Below are 21,814 nucleotides of genomic sequence, written 5' to 3' on the forward strand. Positions count from 1 at the left end.
CTCAGATTTCACAGGACTTGATGCTCACAATACGGTGAATGTATGATATGAATACTTGTTGAGTTAATTGTTTGGATGAGTGTTTTAACCCCTCTTTATTCATCATATTTTCTGATGAGAGTGATTAGTGCGGATTCAACTGCGGTTGTGGAGTGTTTTGAACTTTTGGAGGTAATTTTCTTTTAAAATCTGTTTCATGTGCATGTTCTGAGCTTGTAGGGAGATGAAGAATATCTGAATTGATCACTGATTTGAGCCATTTTAGAAACTCTTTGAAAAACTTGTTGCATGGTTGTTGGTATATGTTGTTGTCTTCACTGAGGTGAGTAATTTTGTTTAGGGACAAACAAAACTCTAAGTTGGGGAGAGTTTGTTAGGAGTGAATTATCAGTATTTTCGTGTGTTAAAATAACTACCTTTTGATCTGAAGTCGAGCTTATTGTATGATTTTTAGTGATTTTATGGTTAGAATTGAACTCTAGAAGTTTGATTCTAATTGTAGTGCAAATGGAATCACTTTGGGTGTTATTGGTGCAGGTATTAAAGCTGAAAAGTAAGGACGAGGAAACATGAATGCGTAAGGACACTGGAGACACTGGAATCACTTTGGGTGTTATTTGTGAATAAGTTTTCATAAATCATTGTGTTTAATTCCCTTTATCTTTATAGTTATTCTGAGAGATCGAATATCATACCGGTAGAGGTGGCTCTAAATTGATCTTAGACATAATACTTGTTTTGAGGATGAATGAAGATAATAGCTTATATTATGGTTCACTTGTGGATTAATTGATCAATTGCATACGAATAGGTTGATGAACCCTAGAACTCAACATATTCATCACCATTGTTACTCATTCTTTAAGCTTTCAGTCAATTAATTATTACTTTCTTATACGCACTTTTAGACTAAATAATCAAAACCAATGCTTTTTACCACTCATTATAATTTGACTATAGAACGGCAGTACTATTGACTCAGTCTCTGTGGATACGATATATTAGAAAATATTTACCCAAAATACTTTCAACATGTGAGCGGTTAGAATTTGGTGAATTTTGCACACAAGTGTTTGACAAAATCACACACACACAAATTATTGTTGTTACGTTGATATAGATAATTGGTAGTAATATTCTAAAGTGACATAAGTAAGTCAATTGATAAAACAAAGCGTTGATTCATTTTTTCATCACTTCGGTTTAGCATATCCGGTCTTTTCAATAAAGGATTGTTTGTAGACGATTTCAAAAATACGGGAAGCTTTCACTTAAAATTTAAAAAGCACAAAAGTAAAACAAGGAATCTATTCAACCTCCTTTTAGATCCATCACATTGTCTAACAGATTGTAGTTAAATAGTGGAGATGAGAGTAATGATTTGCTCCAATTCAATACTCTATAGTGGAGGTACATTGTTCATTGATCTTTAAAACATTTTTTCAGAGTTGGGCCACATAGTTAGGTCGATCTTGTTGAAATTTTTGAGTGTCCGAATAAAAACATGAATAAGAACAATTTTAATATAGTTTATTATGATTGGCATGATTGGCATACAACTCAAGAAGATACTAATGAAGAACATGACCTTTCTTCTCAAACCTCTTGGTCTCCTCCGAATGTAGGGAGGGTAAAGTGTAATGTGGATGCGGGTTTTCATAATCAATTGGGAACTTCAAATAGGGTCTGGTTTGTTCGAGATCCTTTAGGTAGATTCATCGATGCAGGTGTGGCTTGAGACATTGGTTTTCTCTCCGTCGTTGAAGCACAAGCTTTAGCCTTAAAGGAGGCTATTCAAGCAGATATAGCTGTGCACTTCATTAATGTGATCTTCGAAAGTGATTCTCAACGGGTGATACAAGCTATTCACTCTAATTCCTTCAGCAATTCTGAATTTTGTCTTATTATTTCAGCTATTAAGAGTTTGTTATTTAATTTTCTCAACTTTGAGATGAAGTTTATAATACAACAAATGATTTTGGTTGCTCGTATGCTAGCTAAAGCGACCAATTCTCAAATGATTTCAACATCAATTATTTATTGAAATGAATTAAATTTGTTTCGGTAAAAAACAAAAATAGATGCGGGTATAACTCAACATTTTTGAGATGTGCCTAAAAAAATCTTAATACATTTTTTTTTTTTGAGACTTCTAAACATTTTCCAATATCTACACATGTTTATAGCCCACACCAAATATAAACTTTTTTTATTTATTTTAAATTTAGTAAGAAAAAAACTTTTTACAAAAGAAAGAGCGCTATCCGATCCCAAAAATCAAAGCTTTCCCGCGAAAGTATCTCTGTCTACTATACTCCATCGGAAACGAAGAGTTGCGTAACGCGCATTATGGATTTGAAATAGTAGAGCGACTCAGTGTGTATCTTCAATCTTCATTCTGCAATCTGCCAAGTGAAATGGGTATCCATGGTCTATTACCGCTTCTCAAATCCATAATGCTTCCCATTCACATCAAAGACCTTCACGGCTGCTCTGTCGCCATCGACACTTATTCTTGGCTCCACAAAGGCGCCCTTTCTTGCAGCACTGACCTCTGCAAAGGAATACCCACTTCCAGGTTACTCACCCACCTGGGTTGTTATTTTAGTCTTCTCTTTATTATTTTATTGGGTTTTTCTTTAATTTTATGTTTGGCATAAACCAGTGAGTCAAAATTTGTTTTTTTAGTTTTTGGGTTTCATCGATTTTGCAGGCTTATTTTCAATAGGTTTTGATTGAATTGATAGAGCTGACTATAAATCGTGTTGTTATTACAGGCACATTGAGTATTGTATGCATAGAGTGAATTTGCTGCGCCATCATGGTGTTAAGCCTATTCTTGTATTTGATGGAGGTTTTCTACCCATGAAGCTTGAACAAGAGAACAAACGTGCTAGGTACACTCTCTGATTTATTAGCTGGTTTTTTGACTATGTAGTCTCATCCCGCCAATTGTTGTTGCACTTTTGCTTATGAAACAAGTATTTTCAATGCTGTAAGTGTAGGGCTAGAAAGGATAATTTTGAACGTGCAGTTGAACATGATTCAAATGGAAATTCTACAGCTGCCTATGAGTGCTACCAGAAAGCTGTTGATATTTCGCCTGCGATTGCGCGAGAACTAATTCAGGTAGAAAGAAATTCAGTTTATCAGAGCTAGTCTGGATGTTGTGAAGGAGATAGTAGACTGTTAGTTACACGTTCACATGTATTTCTCCTAAATGTTGAAACCTTGTTTTTTGTTTTATTTTATTTGTAAAAGGTATTGAAGCAGGAGAGTGTTGAGTATATTGTTGCTCCTTATGAGGCAGATGCTCAAATGACATTCTTGGCAATTAGCAAACAGGTTGATGCAGTTATAACTGAAGATTCAGATCTTATACCATTTGGTTGTCCAAGAGTGAGTTTTTATCAGGCTTAGATTAACACACTAATGTCTTGTATTACCTGTATTGTTTTATAAGCTTGTATAATCTGTGTTTATATGGTATAATGCTTCCTTAATTTGATAGAATCCCTGACTTTTGACTGGTTTGTTTCTTCCATTAAAATTTAGATTATCTTTAAAATGGACAAGTTTGGTCAAGCTGTTCAGTTTCAGTATTCAATGCTTCAAAAGAATAAGGAGCTTAGTTTTGAAGGGTTCAACAGACAAATGCTTCTTGAAATGTGTATTTTGAGTGGCTGCGACTATCTTCCGTCCTTGCCAGGTATGGGTCTCAAAAAGGCCCATGCAAGCATTAAGAAGTTTAAATGTTATGACAAGGTAAGAATGATCAATACAGTTGACAAGCATGGTCACTCAAGATCAAAGAACCTATACAAATCAGTAGCCTGTACACACAAACATCTTTTATGTACTTCCAATATGAAATTTGTTGTAATTCTGATGCGAATTGTAATTTATCAGGTTCTTAAGCACTTGAGATACAGTGGTATTTCTGTACCTCCCAATTATGAAGAGTCATTCCGGAAGGCTATACTTACTTTCCAACATCAGCGGGTTTATGATCCAGTTAGTGAAAATATTGTCCATTTGTCCAATATACCTGAGGATATCGGTGACGAGTTAGACTTTTTAGGCCCATATCCTTTCAAGGTTTTATTATCATTTTATATTGAACTATTGATAAAAGTTTGCTACATTTTGTATAATCATCTGAGATTTTATTTTGAATAATACCTTAACCTGATACACACCCTTGCCAAAAGATATAGCACAGGGAATAGCAGAAGGGGATCTTGATCCAATTACAAAAATGCCATTTGAGGTACACCATCAAATTGTTATTTATCTTCATGCATACTTTGTGTGTGTTGTGCGTGTGTTTGTTAGAATCAATATATGAATTTCTAGTTACCTTAAATCTATTCATTTTTTGGTCAATAATTTAATTTATTTCATATTGTTCAATTTTGGAATATGATGGTAAATTCAAAGGTGTTGAATGAAAATGAACTTTGATGATGATAGAAATATGATTCACTGACAGCAGTTGAAAAGATCCATCTATTACTGTTGCCTTTATGTCTCCATGGGTGTAAACGAGTGTGTGAATTCTGCATATTGATATTAGAAATAGGAAATAATGGAGCTATGATCCCCACCATCGTTAAACATTCACTCTGTAAAACTAGGCATGAAAGATAAAAATACAGAAAACTAGAGAATAAAACAGTAGACAACTCCTCATTAACGCTGCTCAGTTTGTCCAAACCTTTCCCCCCAAGTAATTTCTTACCCTCCTACGCCTCCCGTCACTCCCTTTATAACCACCTTAGCTCATTTCATACTTTGTCCTTTCTAATTCTAACCATTCCCTCTGTAATACTGTACTTTATCACAAGGTAAGCATTAGGCACACATGTATGTTCTTCAAATTTTTATAACATACTTGTTTAAAGGTATTGTATGTTGATGTGTATTTCTTTTGAAACTGCAGGGAGATAAATTTGTTGCCCGATTAGAAATTGCAGGAACTTCTCAATTCAAAGCTCTTAATCCTGAAAGGGTGAAGAAAAAGATTGATCTTCCCGTGCAGAAGAATCTCTTGACCAAGTATTTTTGTATCCTCTGAAGCATTCTACTTCTATTGAATTTAATCACTTTAGCATGTTTAAAAGGGATGAATGCAGGGTTTCATTCTGTGCACCCAAAGGGATACTTCTTGATGTTGTTGATGCGTTGGCTGCTTAATTTTTCAAAAAAAAAAATTTGATTCTAGTTGTATACTATCTAAGCAGTTAGAATAGGCAAAAAATTATTAAAGCCAAAACATTTTATGACTGCACTGAATCTTGAAGGTTTCTTCATATGACATACTGCCGCTTTTAGGAGGCTTCTATTCCGTAAAGTGATTTTTCCTTAGCTATGGAAGGTTTTGCATCTCTTGAAGCAAAAAGGGAATTCAAAGCACCCCGGACCTCACCTACTATTGCTAACCAAAGAACACTGATTTCCTCATCTGCCAATTCCCTGGAACATCAGACTTTAGAAGCTGCTGCTAGCGAAACAATAAACTCCGGTGCATCCTCGGTTGACTCCGAGAATACAGGCAGCGACTCTTCTCCTAATTGCTATGTAAGTTGCCCGGACTAGAGAACTATAATAGTGAAAATGCTGTTCAATGTTGCTTTTAAATTTTTAGCTATTTTCTAACACATTGTTTCCTTCTTTGATTAGATTGAAAACAGTTTTTCCTCCAAAACTTCAGACCTTATAGAATCACCATATCATGGTAAGAATATAAGCCAGTTAGTTTCTTTGGGTTGAAAACTTTACTCCATTGTTCCTTTGCACGTGTTGGCTGATGCTCATTTCTTTGTCTATGTGAATTTAGTATCTATTTCAGGAGATAAGAAGGGAAGTCCTGATCATACAATATTGAGACAGCCCCGGCAGCCAATTCATAAACCTTGTCTGGGGTCGCATAAGGAGCATGAGCTCACGAATGTCCAAGACAAAGTTGAAGGAAAAACCGAGGTAAAAAGAAAGGTAATTGTAAGGAGTCCTTACTTTCAGCAGAAACAAGTAGAAAAGAAAGCATGTGAGGAGAAACAAGAGAAGCTGTCCTCTGGCATATTCATTGATGAGAGAAAAAATGGCATATCTGGAGGTGATTTATGTAGCAGCTATTTGAAGAACAAAGACTTGAAAAGGAAGGCCACCCTTAATGACAATACTCAAAATGGCATATCTGGAGGTGATTTATGTAACAGCCATTTGAAGAACAAAGACTTGAAAAGGAAGGCCTCCCCTAATGACAATACTCAAAATGTAAGACAGTTTTTCCACATTGAACCTTTTGTTTTCTTTAACACTTTCTCCTATTATATATTCATGTAATGATGGTTTGAGTTTCTCCAGGAAAACTTGCAGGCCAGGCAAATGCATCCTACTTCATCATCTACTTATGATAATGGTATAATTCAGAAAGTTATCTGTTAGCTCATATGTTCTTTCACCTTTACAAGTAAAATAGCAAGTACTTATCTTGCTATTCCATCTATTATGTTCTTTGCTTTAATTTTAATTTAATTTATTAGTGTTCTATATGGTGGTTGCTATTATTGTTATTGTTGCACCATCTTTTATGAGTGTGACTTTTCTACTACTTCGATAAAAGCTTTTCTTTTACAAAAGTGACTTTGTTACTTCGATAAAAGATTTTCTTTTACGACAGTGACTTTTGCAACTTTACTATGAGAATTACTACTGGACAGTTATTTTGAATATTATAAACCTTTTGACATATTAAAGGATGTTAACTTTTCCTGCATTCAGCAAACCACAATCTTAGGCGTTTATGCATGGTATGAGTAATATGGCATGTTTTAAATGAAACATATGAGAAAATAATGGAGGAAAGGATGAGTCAAATATTTAAATAGATTAATGTAGGTGTAATCATGAACTGAAGCCTCTCTGAATTGTTATTTCTTGAATTTAGGTTGCTCTGATCACAATGTTGATGCGCCATTCAAAGAGGATAGTGCTGAAGAAGAAAAATTTGGGACAAACATTTCCCACTTAGGCCAATATTCAAAAATAGCTGAGAAGTCATTAGAAAGATTTGCCTCTGTAATATCGGCTTTTAAATATACACCCGGCTCTCGTGTCAGCGGTCTACGCGCTCCACTGAAAGATGTTCGCAACTCGCATAACAACAATAGGTAATGTTTTTCTTCCAGGATGCTGGATTCATTGTCCCTTGGAGTTTCATATCAATATAATGATTTGTAATCTTGTATTGTATATATATAGGTCAACATCTGCGGACTTCAACAAATATGCATATGTGCCAAAACCAACGAAGACCAGAAGAGTAGCTCCTGATATTCGTAAAACTCGTAATGCTAGGTAATTTATTTCTGTCATAATCCAAATATTATTGTTCCTTGGAGTTTCATATCAATATTATGGTTTATGACCATATATTTATATATGTTTATCATAGACCAGCGGCAGCTACGGACTTGAGCCAATTTGCTTATGTCCCAAAACAGAGACTAGAAGAATAGCTTCTGGAAATTAGCTCAAGTTGTTTATGAAGAACTTTGCAGCTTTGATTCGGGTTTATGTCATCCATCACACCATTCTTCCCTAGCCAGGACCTGTATTGAGTTAATTCTGGGCAGCTGTAAATTGTATTCTGAATTCAACCACTAATTTACTTGGGGATTTGGGAAAAGTTGCCTTGAAGTATCCTTCCTATTATACCACACTCAAGGCATACTTGGTTGAAGCTTTGGTTAGACGTTTGTCTTCAGTACTTGTTGTATATCACAAACAATTGTATGTCACCATGCTTAATTTTTTCATTTATTCATACTAATTGAAAAATAGAACTATTAATTTTGTCACTTTCATAATCTTTCAAGGTTATACGGTCTTCAAATGTTTTTTTGTTATTCAAATCCCTAGATAAGGAGCAATTAGATAACATTGAGAACTTTGGGTGAGGATGACCAAATCGAGCAAGCCAAAGAAGGGTAGAGATAATGGTTGTTGATAGGTCAGTCCGTTGACTTAATCCAATTTAATGGAGCAAAAAGACACTGATACTGATGCTGAGGCACAATTTCACTACAAAGCATGTTACCTTCGTTTTGAGAATGTTATTGATGGGATTGTGAGTGTTCAAGAAAGCTTGAGGTTGAAAGATTATCACTATGCAATTAGTTCTGCAGGTTATATAAGACAGATGATTGATTATTGTCTTAATGGAAGTGGTTCTGGTGAAACTCCTTATCATGGTAACCCTATGGTGCCAAAATATGCTCATGTCGTCGATCAAGTTGCTATTATAATGACTTTTATGATAAGAAAACTTTGATAATAAAACTCATTATAAATTGTGTTTCTTCATTTTTACTAAATGAATAACATGCCATCATTTTTACTTTAGTTGTGTTATTTATTTCAAATCCTTCAATTGATATCCAACTTTTGGCTATCATAAATGCTATTGTTATATATTACCATGGCATATAAAGGATTATCTACTACAAATATAAATTTTTTTTGATATAGTTTGAATTCCATTAATTTTTCTAAGTTCTTTTTACTTAAAAAAAATATATTATATATATTTTTAAGGAAATAAATTTAAAATCTCATTCATTCAAATATATTTTTTAAGAGTTAAAAGGTAGTGCACTGACAGTGTAAAATAGTTTTACACTGTCATCCAATAGGGAGTCATGAACGTGCCATGTCATTAAAGTTTTTTTTAAATAAAAGAATGTTTTAATTAGATCCATGGTGGTGATTGGTTGATAGTGTAAAAATATTTTACACTGTCAGTGCATGACCCATTTTCTCATTTTTTTAATAGTAAAAACTCTTATAACCATTAAAAAAATATATATGGTGTAGGTAATCAAATTTTTATATTAATTTTAGTATAACAAATAATTTTAAAATAATTTTAGTATATAATTAATAACGAAATAATTTAATAAAAATTAATTGTGTTTTTAATTATAATAAATATATCAGTGCTATTTTAAAAGTTTAAATATAGTGTTATGATCCATCACCCAACCTCATGGGAGTACTTCCACACCATGATGAAAAGTCACATTTGCCCATAGAATTTGAAGATGTTTATCCGAACACACTCTTTTCACACACTCGTCAATTTAAATTGTTAGACACCCTTATTTTGTAAAAAATTATTATGAAAACGCAACTCTGTATCAACATTAGATTGAGTTTAGAGATGTATCTTCATAACAATCTTTACTTCAATATTCGGTGAGGTTTTTGGAGATGCATCTCCAGAATATGCTCTATTAGGTCAAATAAAAAACAATGGCAGAATGTTGGACAAACAACATAAATTAACATCAAAATACTTAACATTACATTGATAATCGTTAACATAAATTTAATATTACATTTCATTATAAACGGGTGGTTCACGATGTTGCAATATTCTTAGAATATCTTCGGTCGATCTTACAATCGTTGTATCCACTTCAATCAGACCCTTTGTTGAGTAATGGTAAAATATACTCCACATAACTTTTAAATCCTCAACTGTCTTTAGTTAAAACTTGGTGAACCATATATTCTCTTCATCGTCAATCGAGTGTGAACGATACTCGAGCTTGACAACTCTTTGATTTTTTAGATATCACAGGAGAGTATTCAGTTTAGATTTCAGATCGACGAGATGTATGTTCTTGGAGATCCGAAAATAAAGTGGGGACTTTGCGCTATTGAAATACACAAAAGCAATACGAGAATATGTATTCATTCGGGTTTGTTGTGTTTTTGTAAAGAACATGGAATAAGAAACCTCCTATTTATACAAGTTTTAGATCAACTTGGACCTTAAAAACAATATCCGTTCATCAGGCATATTTCGGATATGCATATCCAGACACACCCTATTTTTTACGAAATAAGTTTTTTTTTTTTTTTTTTTTACGGAGATGCACATCCGTAAAATCCACTATTTTGTTTTTTTACAATTAAATTGGAGTGTGTTTGGAGATGCACATTTAGATTCACCCAACACACTGTTCATACAGAACAAGTATAACATGCTGGAAAAAATTTTGAAACATAAAAAATGTCTAACAATTACTCATAAATTCTATAACATTAAAGTAGAATAGACATTACATATATCTCAAATTGTATGGAGATTACATTATTGACAATATTAAATACAAAAAACGGGTTATATTGTTAGATAAAAACTAAAAATGTATCAAAACATATGTTACTACTTAAATCTATATATATTGGTGGTTCCTTCTTTGATCTTTTCTTATTTGATTTTTTTTCAATGTCGCTGTTGAACTCTTCCATCCTTTCTAGAAATTGATCCGACCAAGTTTTAACATCTTTTGTAAAATGTGACGTCCACTTCGATGATGTCTTTCGTATATGACATCCCGATTTCAAATAAACATGAACAAAATGGTGTGTATTTGAAAGTTACCCAATACACATGATGATGCATCCGAATGGATTTGAGGTGACCTACTCCGAAGTAGAAAAAATGTTTTTGAGAAACCGTATCATGTCAGACTAATATACACCCTAACATAAGCACTTGCTATATAAGATGTACCTTTTCAAGAAAGCGCATCCATTTTTTTAAATAGTGCATACCACTAATACAAAGAATAAGGTCATAGAGAATTGAATTGTAATTTTCATTTTTCCTTGTATAGCAATGTGTATGGTTCTTTATGCATTGTCAACTCTTGTATAAGCTGATTGCAGAAAAATTGGTGGTCCTCCTCTCTTTTACCAGGAAACCCAAAACAACTCGAAAACCATAATTGCCGTCACCTTTAGCATATACAATCCACTCAATGTATTTGTGCATAAAAACATTATCTCTTCAACGTGGATGATTTTTGGTCACGATGGAAGAGGTGATTTGCTAATGCGATCGCCCTTAAAAATAATTTTTTATTGTTGAGATTTTGGCGTCGGGGAATCCGGAAAATGTGAGACAACATGTTCAAAGTATGAAGGAGACCGTCTCGTAGAATTGCCACTATGTGTCAGTTTGACCTTTTGGGGGCACCCTTTGTTTTAACCGGTCTCGATTGTGGTTTCAAATCCGTTGTTTCTAGACATGGAATTTTCTTCAGCTACTCTTTGATCTGCAATATAATGATATCATTATATTTCAAAAATATCTCTTGAATTACTTCGCATTCGATCATAATAGTTATAATTGATTTATTATCTTTCACCACACCATCATCATCAAACTGAAGTCTTTTTCAGTGAGTGTAAACTTCATCCATACATATCAGTTTATCAAGCTTTAACTTCTTTAAAATTAAACAAGCACCTGGAAGACCGTACGTCATCCACACTTTGAGCTATCTGAACCTATTTTATCTGCTCTCCTGGATTCATGAAAAATAAAGTTCAATACCGCTCTAGATATGTACCCAACCTACCGTAGGTTTTAGTTGACTTCTCATATTTTTAGTTATGTGATACTTACGAAATAATGCATACAATGTAGGAAACACTATTGCAACTGAATTCATCTGTTTGGTATGGCGATCAGTGACAATTACATTTGACATGCTTTCTTAGTCCTTCAACATAATCTTTCACCCCAAAGCTCATTTAACATTGTCTTTTTTTTCAAATTCCAAAAATACAAAACCGACTAAAAAAAGTTACCTCCGTAGAAGTAATACCAACTATTTTCAGGAGTGAAAGTCTATAATTGTTTGTTTCATATGTTGAATCAATTATGAGTATAATGGGAAATATGTTGAACAACTTGATGGAATCAGGATAAGTCCAAAATATATCTTGATCAATGACTTTTTCCTCACAAACTTTGTACCTAGAAACATAGTGGCCACTGACCATCCTTCAAAAGCTTCAACAATTGTTGCATTTCCGATCTTAGACCTATTACCCGCCTTGTTGTTTCGGATACGCATTCTGTATAATTGTTTAATATTTTAAACATTTTGTAGTATTTCCCTTTCAAAGTTGCAAGTATATTTTTTGCGACAACATGTTTAATGTCATGTCCGAAACATGTTTCTTCTCCTCTGAAATAAGGCAACATACAATTGAATGACTGGACAACTTGCCACTCAAGGCATGATTATGTATGCCAAAAACCACATTAAATTTCCATGTATCATTCGCCTCACCGTATCCATACAATTTAAACACACACTCACATTTTCTCGATTTGGTGTCATCATGTTTCAGCTTCCTAATCGGTGGTTGTTACGTTCCACTTCTTTCGCAACTCATTGATACAAATGCTTGTCTTCTATCAGAACCATTGTCAGACCTTCTGATTACAACACCAAACTCAAATTTCTCGGCCTCCATGTGGACCCATTGTAACATATGTCCACGAACAATAAACTATTGTTTATTTGTAACTTGTTCACGAACATCTACCTCGACAATAACTGGTATTGCACCCGCTTTAACATCATCCTTCAGGTCATCCGGTTAAAGATCCATCATTAAAGTAGCTTTGAGAAACATATCCAGGTGCACGATATCTAATATCACTCATAACAGAAAAACAGATTTAAAACTCAAAGTATCAGACAAATCCAAAGATGAATCTCCGGAACACATGAAACTTAATCTAGAGATGCACATCCAGACTCAATGTTATTTTTTACAACTTAAAAACATACTAATTCATGGAATAAGGGATGGAATGAATGAACTTTACCTTAAATTTCAGCTTCTTTTGCTCCTTTTGATGTGATAAAATATAAGAATGATATTTTGGTATTGAAAACTTGATTGAGAATGAAAGAATTTTTTTAGGGTTTTGAGAGTGAAGTTGATTTTCAACATGAAGAAGAAGAACATGCAAGGTGGTGTTTTATTCAACTTTCTATTTGACATATTTGGATATGCATCTCCTGAATCGTCACTGAGTTGTTAAATAAATCAGATCAGTGAATAAAAACACCATAAATGAGTACATGAAATTTTATAGAGATGCATCTCCGTATACTCCCTAAATAATATACATAGATGCAAATCTGGAATAAATTTTGACAAAAATGGGATGCCTGGCTAAAATACGAGGGTTGGTGTGATTTAAGGTGCATCACTAGATGCATCTCCTGACAAAGTAAGGGTATTTTCGAGTTTTTTCTAAGGTGTGAGGCACATCCTATAGGGTGTGATGAATATTTTCCTAAATTTTTATTGTATGCCAGACTTGGGCATGACCGACCTGGCCTTTTTCCATCCTTAACTGCTAGTCTTGAGTTCAATCATTTACGACAATATTTATTTATATTTATATAATAATGTAAATAAGTTGTTGATATTTATAAGTCAACTATTTTAAAAAATAAAATTATGCCAGAATATTCCGTAGATGTATCGACGGAAGTAAATGATATAGTTTGAACCAGCATGATCACTCCCCTATTGTAACATTTCTTCTTCAACACCCACTCTCACCACCCTACAAAACCCTACTTCATCAATATAATTTTCCGTTCCAAAACTCCAACTTTTTGGTGTAACAAATCAAAGGGAGCAAGAGAAGACTGAATTTCAGGTAAATAGTCATCTTTATCCATTGGATTGCTCACATTATGCATCAATTTTTTGTAAAAAAAGGTTATTTTGCTTCCGTAGGTACATCTACGGAACGTGTCTCTGTTGTTTTTTCCAGCAACCTAGTAATTTTGTGTAATTTCTGTTATTGGTTACGAATAGGTATGGTGCACCCCAATAATATCTCAAGAGAATTAGTTTCTTTAGTCGATGTTTCTCCGAATGTTGAAGGGGTAGTCGTAAAGGCGGTAGATATTGGCGATGACTTTAATAACGAGCAAAAGTTTGATGATCGGGAAAGCATGCTCACATGGATTCGTAGGAATGCAAGTATCCTTGGTTTTGGTGCGGTAATATGAAGATTGGATAATGGTACGACAAGAAGAAACGCTTTCATAACAATATTGTGCGAAAGAAGCGAAAAATACCATCCTCCTCTAAGAAAGTTTAAAAGAGACGACATGGGTAATAGAAAAGGCGAGTGTCCGTTTAAAATACGTGGTTACATGGTGGCTAGCAAGAAGCGGGGGTTTAGGATTATTTGTAGTTTGCATAACCATGACATGTGCGGAAAATTACAAGGTCATCCTATTGTATGTCGGCTCAATCCGGAAGAGAAGACATGTATTAATAACATGTTCTTGAATCTTGTCCAACAAAAAAATATACTTGCCACATTGAAACGGAAGGAACCCGACAACATATCAATCAGAAGGCAAGTGTATAACATCCGGTACCACAATAATAAGGCGATTGAGGGAGATAGAAGTGAGATGCAACAACTGTTGAAGATGTTGGATGATAACAATTACGTGTTGTGGCACAAAACTTGCGACAAAGGGGTTACGGTCCGAGATATTTTTTGGACTCATCCGAATTCGATAAAGTTGTTCAACACTTTCCTGACAGTGCTCCTTCTCGATTATACCTACAAGACCAACAAGTATCGACTTCCGTTATTTGAGATGGTCGTTGTTACATCTATCGAGAAGACATACGCTGTTGGTTTTGCTTTTTTGTAGTGTGAAAAAGAGGATAATTTTAGGTGGGCATTAGAGATGTACCTATGGAATGAGCTAATTTTGAAAGTTATGGGTTTTTTCCGTAGGTATATCTGCGGAAGCAAAATATCTTACATCCTTCTGTGGATATACCTACGGAACGTTCTGTGATAGAGAATGTGTGGTCCATATTCACCTAGGTCTTCTATAAATTTGGCATTTCTAATGCTGCATTTCACACAAACACAAAAATGGCTCAATATGAGTACAACATCCGTTGGCATGTCGCAAGTGTCTCCTACTCCGACGATAGAACACCCGAACGGACGATCAAAGTGCAAGAATACACCTCCCTCGAAGATATCATCGAAGAAATCCAATACCGCCTACCTTACGGTGACAAACGGAATGTCGTGAAGCTCGAGTATCGGTCACCTTCATATGACGACGGAGGGAACATCGTTTACAACAACTTTGAGCTCAAGAACCGAGCGGATGTTTTGGCGATGTGGCAAACGTATGAAGGTTTCAAAAAGAAAATCTCACTCGAGTTCGTAGCAACGTCCCAAAGAACGGTCAAACAAATCTTAGAGATGTGCAAGCGTTCATCGGGCTATTGATATGTAATATTTAATTTTCTGTTGGAATTATCGATGTAATGCCGATCGATTTTAATCAACAAATGTTGTTTTTCTCGTTACAAATGTTGTTTTTCTAGTTTACTGGTTGTGGGTTTATTCCGTAGATATACATATGGAAATGTTCCGTAGATGTATCTACGGTAGATATTTACGCAAATGTACGCAAATGTAAAAAAAAGTATTTCCGGAGATATATCTACAGAAGAAGCAGAGGGACATTTTTGAAAGCACACATGGTGAATAAGATATCCAAGGAGTGGGGTGAGAGTTTCTCTTATTAAATTATCATTTAATGTAGTATTAGAATTAATAAGATAAATAATATTAAATATAGTTGAATTTGGTAAATTTGGCTTATATTTGAAATCAAAAAATTATGATGAAAGGCTTGAGGGAGTGCATGTCAATTTTCACCAAGCAGTAAGTACTGATTAATTCCTTTCTGATGCTTATCAATTATCACCATTACAAGATCTTGCAAATATCAAGATACTGCATTATGGAACCAATATTAGTCAGGTTAAGCCCATCGATGAGATGAATATCTAGTGCATTTCAGAACTAATTCACTAATTGATACATCAATGGATACCTACCTGTAAGCACTTTTATCAGTATTCAATAAACCAATTGATAAGGAAAATGAAAACAAACAAATTTATGTCATTTAAACAATCTAAGACCTTCCAAAACTTGACCTTGACATAGTTAACATCAAAGAGGGTGTATCAGTCATGTTGGCCGCAATCAAGAATGATCCGCCAGGTCACTTAAGAGATTCACAATATCATCAGAGGTTTTAAGAAGGTAGCGTGCGCTTGATCTCTTCCGTGCAACAGCGCAAGAGAAGTAGTTATCACCTTTAAGATCAAGAACCGAAGAACCCTCGTGCAATGATGTTCTATCACGACTTGCTGGTCTCCAAGGATCGCTACTTGTGCGTTCTATGTCTCGCCTTTCTATATTTGACATCGAACGTTGCTTCTTATAGTAAGTTGCTTTAGATCCACCTTTGCTGGATGAAGCTCTTGGCAGAGATGATGGCCTGTAGGAATTGGACAGCATAGCTTTCGCCATTGGAGATGTTTCAGAAGGGAGCTCCGGCTCAAAAAATCTGTAGACATCTTCATCCTGAAACAATTGGAATATAATCATTATAAAAGGCCCAGTTGATAACATGCCATTTTGTTCTTGCTTCGTTGGATCAAGCAAGAATTACTGAGTTTTCAAGAATTACTGAGTTTTTTAACAACACAAAGCAACAACTAAGAATAGAAAAAATAAACAAAACCTTTGCTAGAAAGTGGCCAATGCATAGGACATAATCAATTGGTTCCTTCATGCCTTTGCTATGAACTATCTCTCCGAGGATACGATCGATAGCCGCTCCCTACATCAAAAACATAGTAGGAAGGCCGAGAAATGAGTGTCAGGTCTTAGCATATAGAAGAAAAATTTCTGAACAGAAAATCATTGTAGAGAGTATGTACTAGCCAACTGGAATTTTTGTACCTTTGACACACCAACTGCACGAACCTCGACAGATCGACCACCTTGGACAACATCAAGAGATGCATTTGATATCGGTCCTGTCCAAAGATGCTGAAGCAGATCTCTTGCTTGAAGTCTTCCAAACTCAATATCTAATATTTAGTCAAAATAAGTCGGCAAATAGCCATAAAAACGACTCTCAAGTTTTTATGACATGTATCAAAATGAGTAAAGTTGAAATGTAAAGGGGAAGATGAAGATGGCCCCAGTACTATCACATACCTGCATACTTATAGCTCCATATAATTGAAGTTTCGCGAAGCTCAAAATGAGACCTCGGGGTTCTTTCAGTGAAATACTCAAAAACATGCTGACATTTTATTAAAATATGAAAAAGATCAGATTTGAAATCAAAGAAATTTAACATAAGAAACACTTGTTTCATGCAGCTAAACTACCTTTACACTATCAACCCAATCCATGTTTAAATTTTCAGGCATGGTTGTCATCCATTCACTTGAAGTAAGTCGCAGAAACATCCCGTTTTCCGCTGCCAACCACATATTGTATTCACCAAAGTTCTGCAGAAAATAGTTGTTATTAACAAAAGCACGCGATACCGAACATTGAAAAACCAATAAAATTTTCTAAAGAATACTTTGTCCAGGACTGCTCTACCGCTCCCACTTAGAACAATTATCGTTGTCTTTGGATCTTCCGATAACTTCTTTAAAGGCTCCTTCAGATCAGGGTGTACTTTTAAATCCATTTCTTTAATCTGACCACCCCTTCCAAGAGTATCAACTGGTTCGGTCAGAGTGGAATTGAAACCCTGCACAGTCCACAGCAATAGTTTGTTACATCACATACCATTGTTAACTGTTTGATGATCTATTCTCACAACTTACCAGTATAATCAACCGATTATTGGATTTTGAGTAACAATCAACTGCAACTTTATTGGGAAGTAATGGAGGAACTTGTCTTTTTCTAAGTTGAGCTTCAACAATGGTATCATTCAGTTCACTGCATAAAAGAAAACCAGTGTTATTGAAAATCGGTTATTAGTTATTAGAGGGAAAAATGGCATGGAATAAAACTAGTTCAAGAAAAACAAAATGCCGAGTATAGTTACAGGAATAAAACCTCACAAAAGTTGCAGCCCATTCTTGTGATGTGTGAGTTGTCACATGCTTGAAATTAAACTGATGCCGTTTTTCTCTTTCGTCAGCTGGCATATCCAAAGCATAACCAATAGAAGCAGCAACTTCTGTGATGTTCCATGGATTTACCAAGATAGCACCAGCACCAAGAGATTGTGCTGCACCTGCAAACTGATAACATATAAATAATTATGGCCATCTTTGTAAATTGCAAAGTACTGATGTCTCATATACGAAGAGCAAATAAAACAACAGAAGATCCAACTGACACAACTAATAAAAAGAGACATAAAAGAAGTGAATTACCTCACTTAAAATGAGAACCCCCTTTTTGGAAGCTTGACATGCAACAAATTCATAGCTGACAAGATTCATTCCATCCCTTAATGATGTAACAAGTGCTACATCTAAACAAGATGAAAAATTTGGAAAGATTATGAACTTTAGAATGATAACATGGACTATATCTTGTATAACAAGGTATAAAATTAGTACCAGTAACTGCATAGAGTGCACATAATGCATGAAAGTCAAGTGACCGATCCTTCAACCATAAAAACAGATGTATTAGAAATGTCAACATTATCAGTTAAATAACAGTAATGAAGATTTTCAACATAATCTGAAATAGATCTATGAACTTCACTTCATTTTTTACATCTTCCGAGAAGGTCAATAATAGTTAAAGTCTTAGTAATGGGATCAATTCATCTAATAATTGCATTCCATAGTGCATTGTCACGAACCAAGCAAGAAATCCATGTCTACAACCATAATTGAATGTTTATAACACTAACCAGATGGTGTATCGGAACAGCAGTAAGTGTTCCAAATCTTCCATTGATGCGTCCAACAATTTCATGCACCTGGCTTGTAAGCTTTTGATCTGTCACAACAGTAGGCGAAAAATATCACAAGTAATGTAGAAAAAAGAGTGTCTCAACCATGAAAGAAGTTCCAATAAATAAAATATGACACGAGTCTAAAACGATGAAAAAAACAATGCTTCAAGGGATAATTTACATGCCTAAAAATAAGTAACTTACATTCAGAGACATCAGTCCTAGTAGGCACAGCAATTTGTAGCAAGACAACTTTATCACGCCAATGGGCATTCTCTTCTAGGAACTTCTCGAAAGCCAAGATTTTCTGAGGAATTCCTTTTATCATATCAAGACGATCAACACCCAACATTACCTGACCATTTGATTATAAGAACAAAGTGATTCAAATGATGCACATTTATCATAAACAAGCAGATGCAGATCAGACGCAAGAAACCACGGAACGATCTCAAGTTCTCAAACTGTTAAACTTAGGCATTTGGCATATGCGCCTATTACCTTTCGGCCTGCAAATCTTTCTTTCAAATCTTTCAAGTGATTCTGGACTTCAGGAAGCGCAAGGGCTCTAATAAATCTTTCAGAGTCAATTCCAATAGGAAACTGAAGTTTCATACACCCAAAAATAAAACATAAGGGAGTGCATATTCATTTACGAAAGTATTTAATGCTCCTAACTCCACTGATAAGTGCATATAATTAGAAAAGATAGAGAATATCCACAGATATACCGCAGCCACACGGGTTAGCTTCCCTTGATCTTCTACTCCTTCAGGTGTACCTTCTATCCCAAGAATCCGAGTACAAGCACTTACAAAATGCCTAGCATAATCGTAAGTATGGAACCTGCGAAGTGGATAAATCTATGTATCAAAACCATAACATTAGACGAAATGTTCACAGTTCCTAAAAATAACTTCATCAGAATAACCACTTGATATCAATTTCATATCATGTAACTGTTTTAAGAAGTAATAAACCATATGGACTATGGACACAGGCAGTGTTTGCCATCGTTGAGATGCAAGGATAACATACCCCACCAAATCAGCAGCAAGTACAGATCTCAAAAGATATGATCTAGATGGCAGAGTCCTATGTATTTCCGAGGAAGGAAAAGGTGTATGGAGAAACCATCCAACTTTCATTTTGTCGTTGTATTCTTTCAAACACCTTGGAAGAAACATTAGGTGATAATCATGGCACCAAACAACATCTCCATCCTGATAATGCTTATTCACTACATCAGCAAACATTTGGTTTGCCTTCTTATACGCATCGAATTGAGTTTGGAAGCTACGAGTGGTAGCAAGTCTATCCTCTTGTGGAAGTCCAAGGTAATGAAATAGCGGCCATAAGATGTTGTTGCAATAACCATTATAGTATTCATTAACTATATCCTCGTCAAGAAACACCGGAATGCATCGCTGCAGTTAACAAATGCATAAACAAAAACATGATTATAACTGCAATGATAAGAATCTTCATGCTTTTGAATTACTACATTTCCTCAAATTCAACAATGATACAAACAATACTCAATACCATTTCAGCTAAAGCTTTAGTCAAAGCTTTCTGCCCAACTTCATCAGGCACATTCACACCGGCCCATCCGATCCATCTTGTGTCAAATTCCTTTACACCTTCAACAGAAACAACAAACTTCATACAACACTTCACTCTACAAGTAGAAATGCATCTATATGTTTCATTAAAAAGTTTTGAAGGTAAACATTAATCATTTTCATATACCGTGTTATCGGTTGAAAATCACGGATTACAAATAATAGCAGTTTATTCAAATTCTGTACGCAATAGTGTTACAACACCGCTATTTAAAGATAATCATATAACAAATAACATACCTGAATTACTACACACATATGAATCAAAAAACAAATTAGTAGGAAAAAATAAACCAAATTGATGCAAAGGTAACAAACTTTTTTCTTGCCTAAAAGTGCACTGACAAGGCCACCAACACTGATCTCAAGGTGATATGAATCCACACCCTCCCTAACAGCAGAAACAGGCAACCTGTTAGCTACCACCAACAACCGTTGTTTGCGAGGCCTGTCCTCCGCAGCCACCGTTTCCGCGACCTCTTCAACTTCATTCTCACTTAGGAATGCATCACTAAGTTGTTCTGACTCCTTGTTGCCATCTCTTCCGTCCTCGGCCGATGGATTATACCGGCTTGATTTCCTTAGCTCTCTTTCTCTCAAAAGCCTTTCCAATCTTGACCTTGGTGTTAAAGGAGGAATATAATTGTTCCCTTGCATACGCTTGGCCTGAAATTTTCCATCAAGTAAAAAATTTATAATGCTCAATCACATTCTCAAATACTTGCACCACACTCCAATTAAATTTACTACAGTTTCTAGAAAAATCATCACTAAAAAAAAGTTTCTAGGGTCTACTTATTATATTGAGAATTACCAATACCATGGCTAAATGTAACTCATTCATAGGTTGAAAATTGAAACAACATCTACGATCATGCAATCCAAGAATGTAAATTGTAACGTTTGTAACAAAATTTGAATCGTGAAAAAAGAATTATAGAAATGAAATTAAAATGAATGTGCAAAAAAAAAACTAGCACTTTTTCAAAGGGATTATTAGAAAGGGTTATACCTGGTGATGATTATCAGAATGTATGTAGATCTTTTGATGCGATGATTTGAGTTTTTCACGTTAAATCGATATCAACAATACGTAGCATGGTTTTGTTCAAGAGTGATGAAATGAGATAGTGATCATGATGGAGCAAAGAGAATTATCCAAATATGTAAATAAATATGTTTTTTTTAGATAAACATGTAAATAAATATGTTAATTAAGTATGAGATCAAAAGTTATGGATGAGAGTTTAAGGGCTTCTGAAGTTGCATGCAAATTACAGTTTAGTATTATGTGTTTAATTATTTAATATCAGTGTCAATGTATGTACAATTTACTATTTAGTATGGTGTAAAACTTTTAGAAAATTTCTTTAGCCACCTTCCTATGGGGTCACCCCCAGCGAAAATCCCAAAATACCCCTGCTTCGGAAATGAACTTCCGAAGCACTTTTTTTTTTAAAAAAATTTCCACAATTCGGAAGTTCATCTCCGAAAACACCT

General features: G+C 34.7%; 2 protein-coding genes across 2 annotated transcripts; one reads left to right on the forward strand and one right to left on the reverse strand.

Moving 5' to 3' along the window:
- The first annotated feature begins 2,245 nt into the window (after nucleotides 1-2,245).
- LOC131603353 (exonuclease 1) lies at nucleotides 2,246-7,847 on the forward strand. The gene is made up of 15 exons (XM_058875653.1): nucleotides 2,246-2,578; nucleotides 2,778-2,897; nucleotides 3,006-3,129; nucleotides 3,262-3,399; nucleotides 3,556-3,765; nucleotides 3,910-4,084; nucleotides 4,197-4,270; nucleotides 4,943-5,066; nucleotides 5,378-5,580; nucleotides 5,683-5,737; nucleotides 5,840-6,276; nucleotides 6,367-6,421; nucleotides 6,950-7,172; nucleotides 7,264-7,359; nucleotides 7,457-7,847. The coding sequence occupies exons 1-15, from the start codon at nucleotides 2,418-2,420 to the stop codon at nucleotides 7,518-7,520; spliced, it is 2,259 nt and encodes a 752-aa protein (XP_058731636.1). The 5' UTR covers nucleotides 2,246-2,417; the 3' UTR covers nucleotides 7,521-7,847.
- An 8,093-nt stretch (nucleotides 7,848-15,940) lies between these two features.
- LOC131605791 (alpha,alpha-trehalose-phosphate synthase [UDP-forming] 1-like) lies at nucleotides 15,941-20,971 on the reverse strand. The gene is made up of 17 exons (XM_058878101.1): nucleotides 20,644-20,971; nucleotides 20,235-20,332; nucleotides 19,728-20,116; nucleotides 19,421-19,535; nucleotides 19,191-19,292; nucleotides 18,894-19,044; nucleotides 18,645-18,733; nucleotides 18,343-18,391; nucleotides 18,154-18,254; nucleotides 17,831-18,018; nucleotides 17,593-17,710; nucleotides 17,343-17,516; nucleotides 17,143-17,265; nucleotides 16,967-17,054; nucleotides 16,706-16,836; nucleotides 16,485-16,583; nucleotides 15,941-16,324 (listed from the first exon to the last, which is right to left on the reverse strand). The coding sequence occupies exons 1-17, from the start codon at nucleotides 20,969-20,971 to the stop codon at nucleotides 15,941-15,943; spliced, it is 2,727 nt and encodes a 908-aa protein (XP_058734084.1).
- Nucleotides 20,972-21,814: the final 843 nt, after the last annotated feature.

This window comes from Vicia villosa, linkage group LG5, assembly GCF_029867415.1.
Source record: "Vicia villosa cultivar HV-30 ecotype Madison, WI linkage group LG5, Vvil1.0, whole genome shotgun sequence".
Taxonomy (NCBI): domain Eukaryota; kingdom Viridiplantae; phylum Streptophyta; class Magnoliopsida; order Fabales; family Fabaceae; genus Vicia; species Vicia villosa.

What these genes read in the sequence shown, in the direction of transcription:
- LOC131603353 (XM_058875653.1), top strand. Translation starts at nt 2,418, where the DNA reads ATGGGTATCCATGGTCTATTACCGCTTCTCAAATCCATAATGCTTCCC. An exon ending in AAAGGAATACCCACTTCCAG is followed by an intron (nt 2,579 to 2,777) that starts GTTACTCACCCA and finishes TTGTTATTACAG; the next exon opens with GCACATTGAGTATTGTATGC. An exon ending in ACTCTTCTCCTAATTGCTAT is followed by an intron (nt 5,581 to 5,682) that starts GTAAGTTGCCCG and finishes TTCTTTGATTAG; the next exon opens with ATTGAAAACAGTTTTTCCTC.
- LOC131605791 (XM_058878101.1), bottom strand. Translation starts at nt 20,971, where the DNA reads ATGCAAGGGAACAATTATATTCCTCCTTTAACACCAAGGTCAAGATTG. An exon ending in GGGTTCTCATTTTAAGTGAG is followed by an intron (nt 18,019 to 18,153) that starts GTAATTCACTTC and finishes ATATGTTATCAG; the next exon opens with TTTGCAGGTGCAGCACAATC. An exon ending in TGGGCTGCAACTTTTGTGAG is followed by an intron (nt 17,711 to 17,830) that starts GTTTTATTCCTG and finishes TCTTTTATGCAG; the next exon opens with TGAACTGAATGATACCATTG.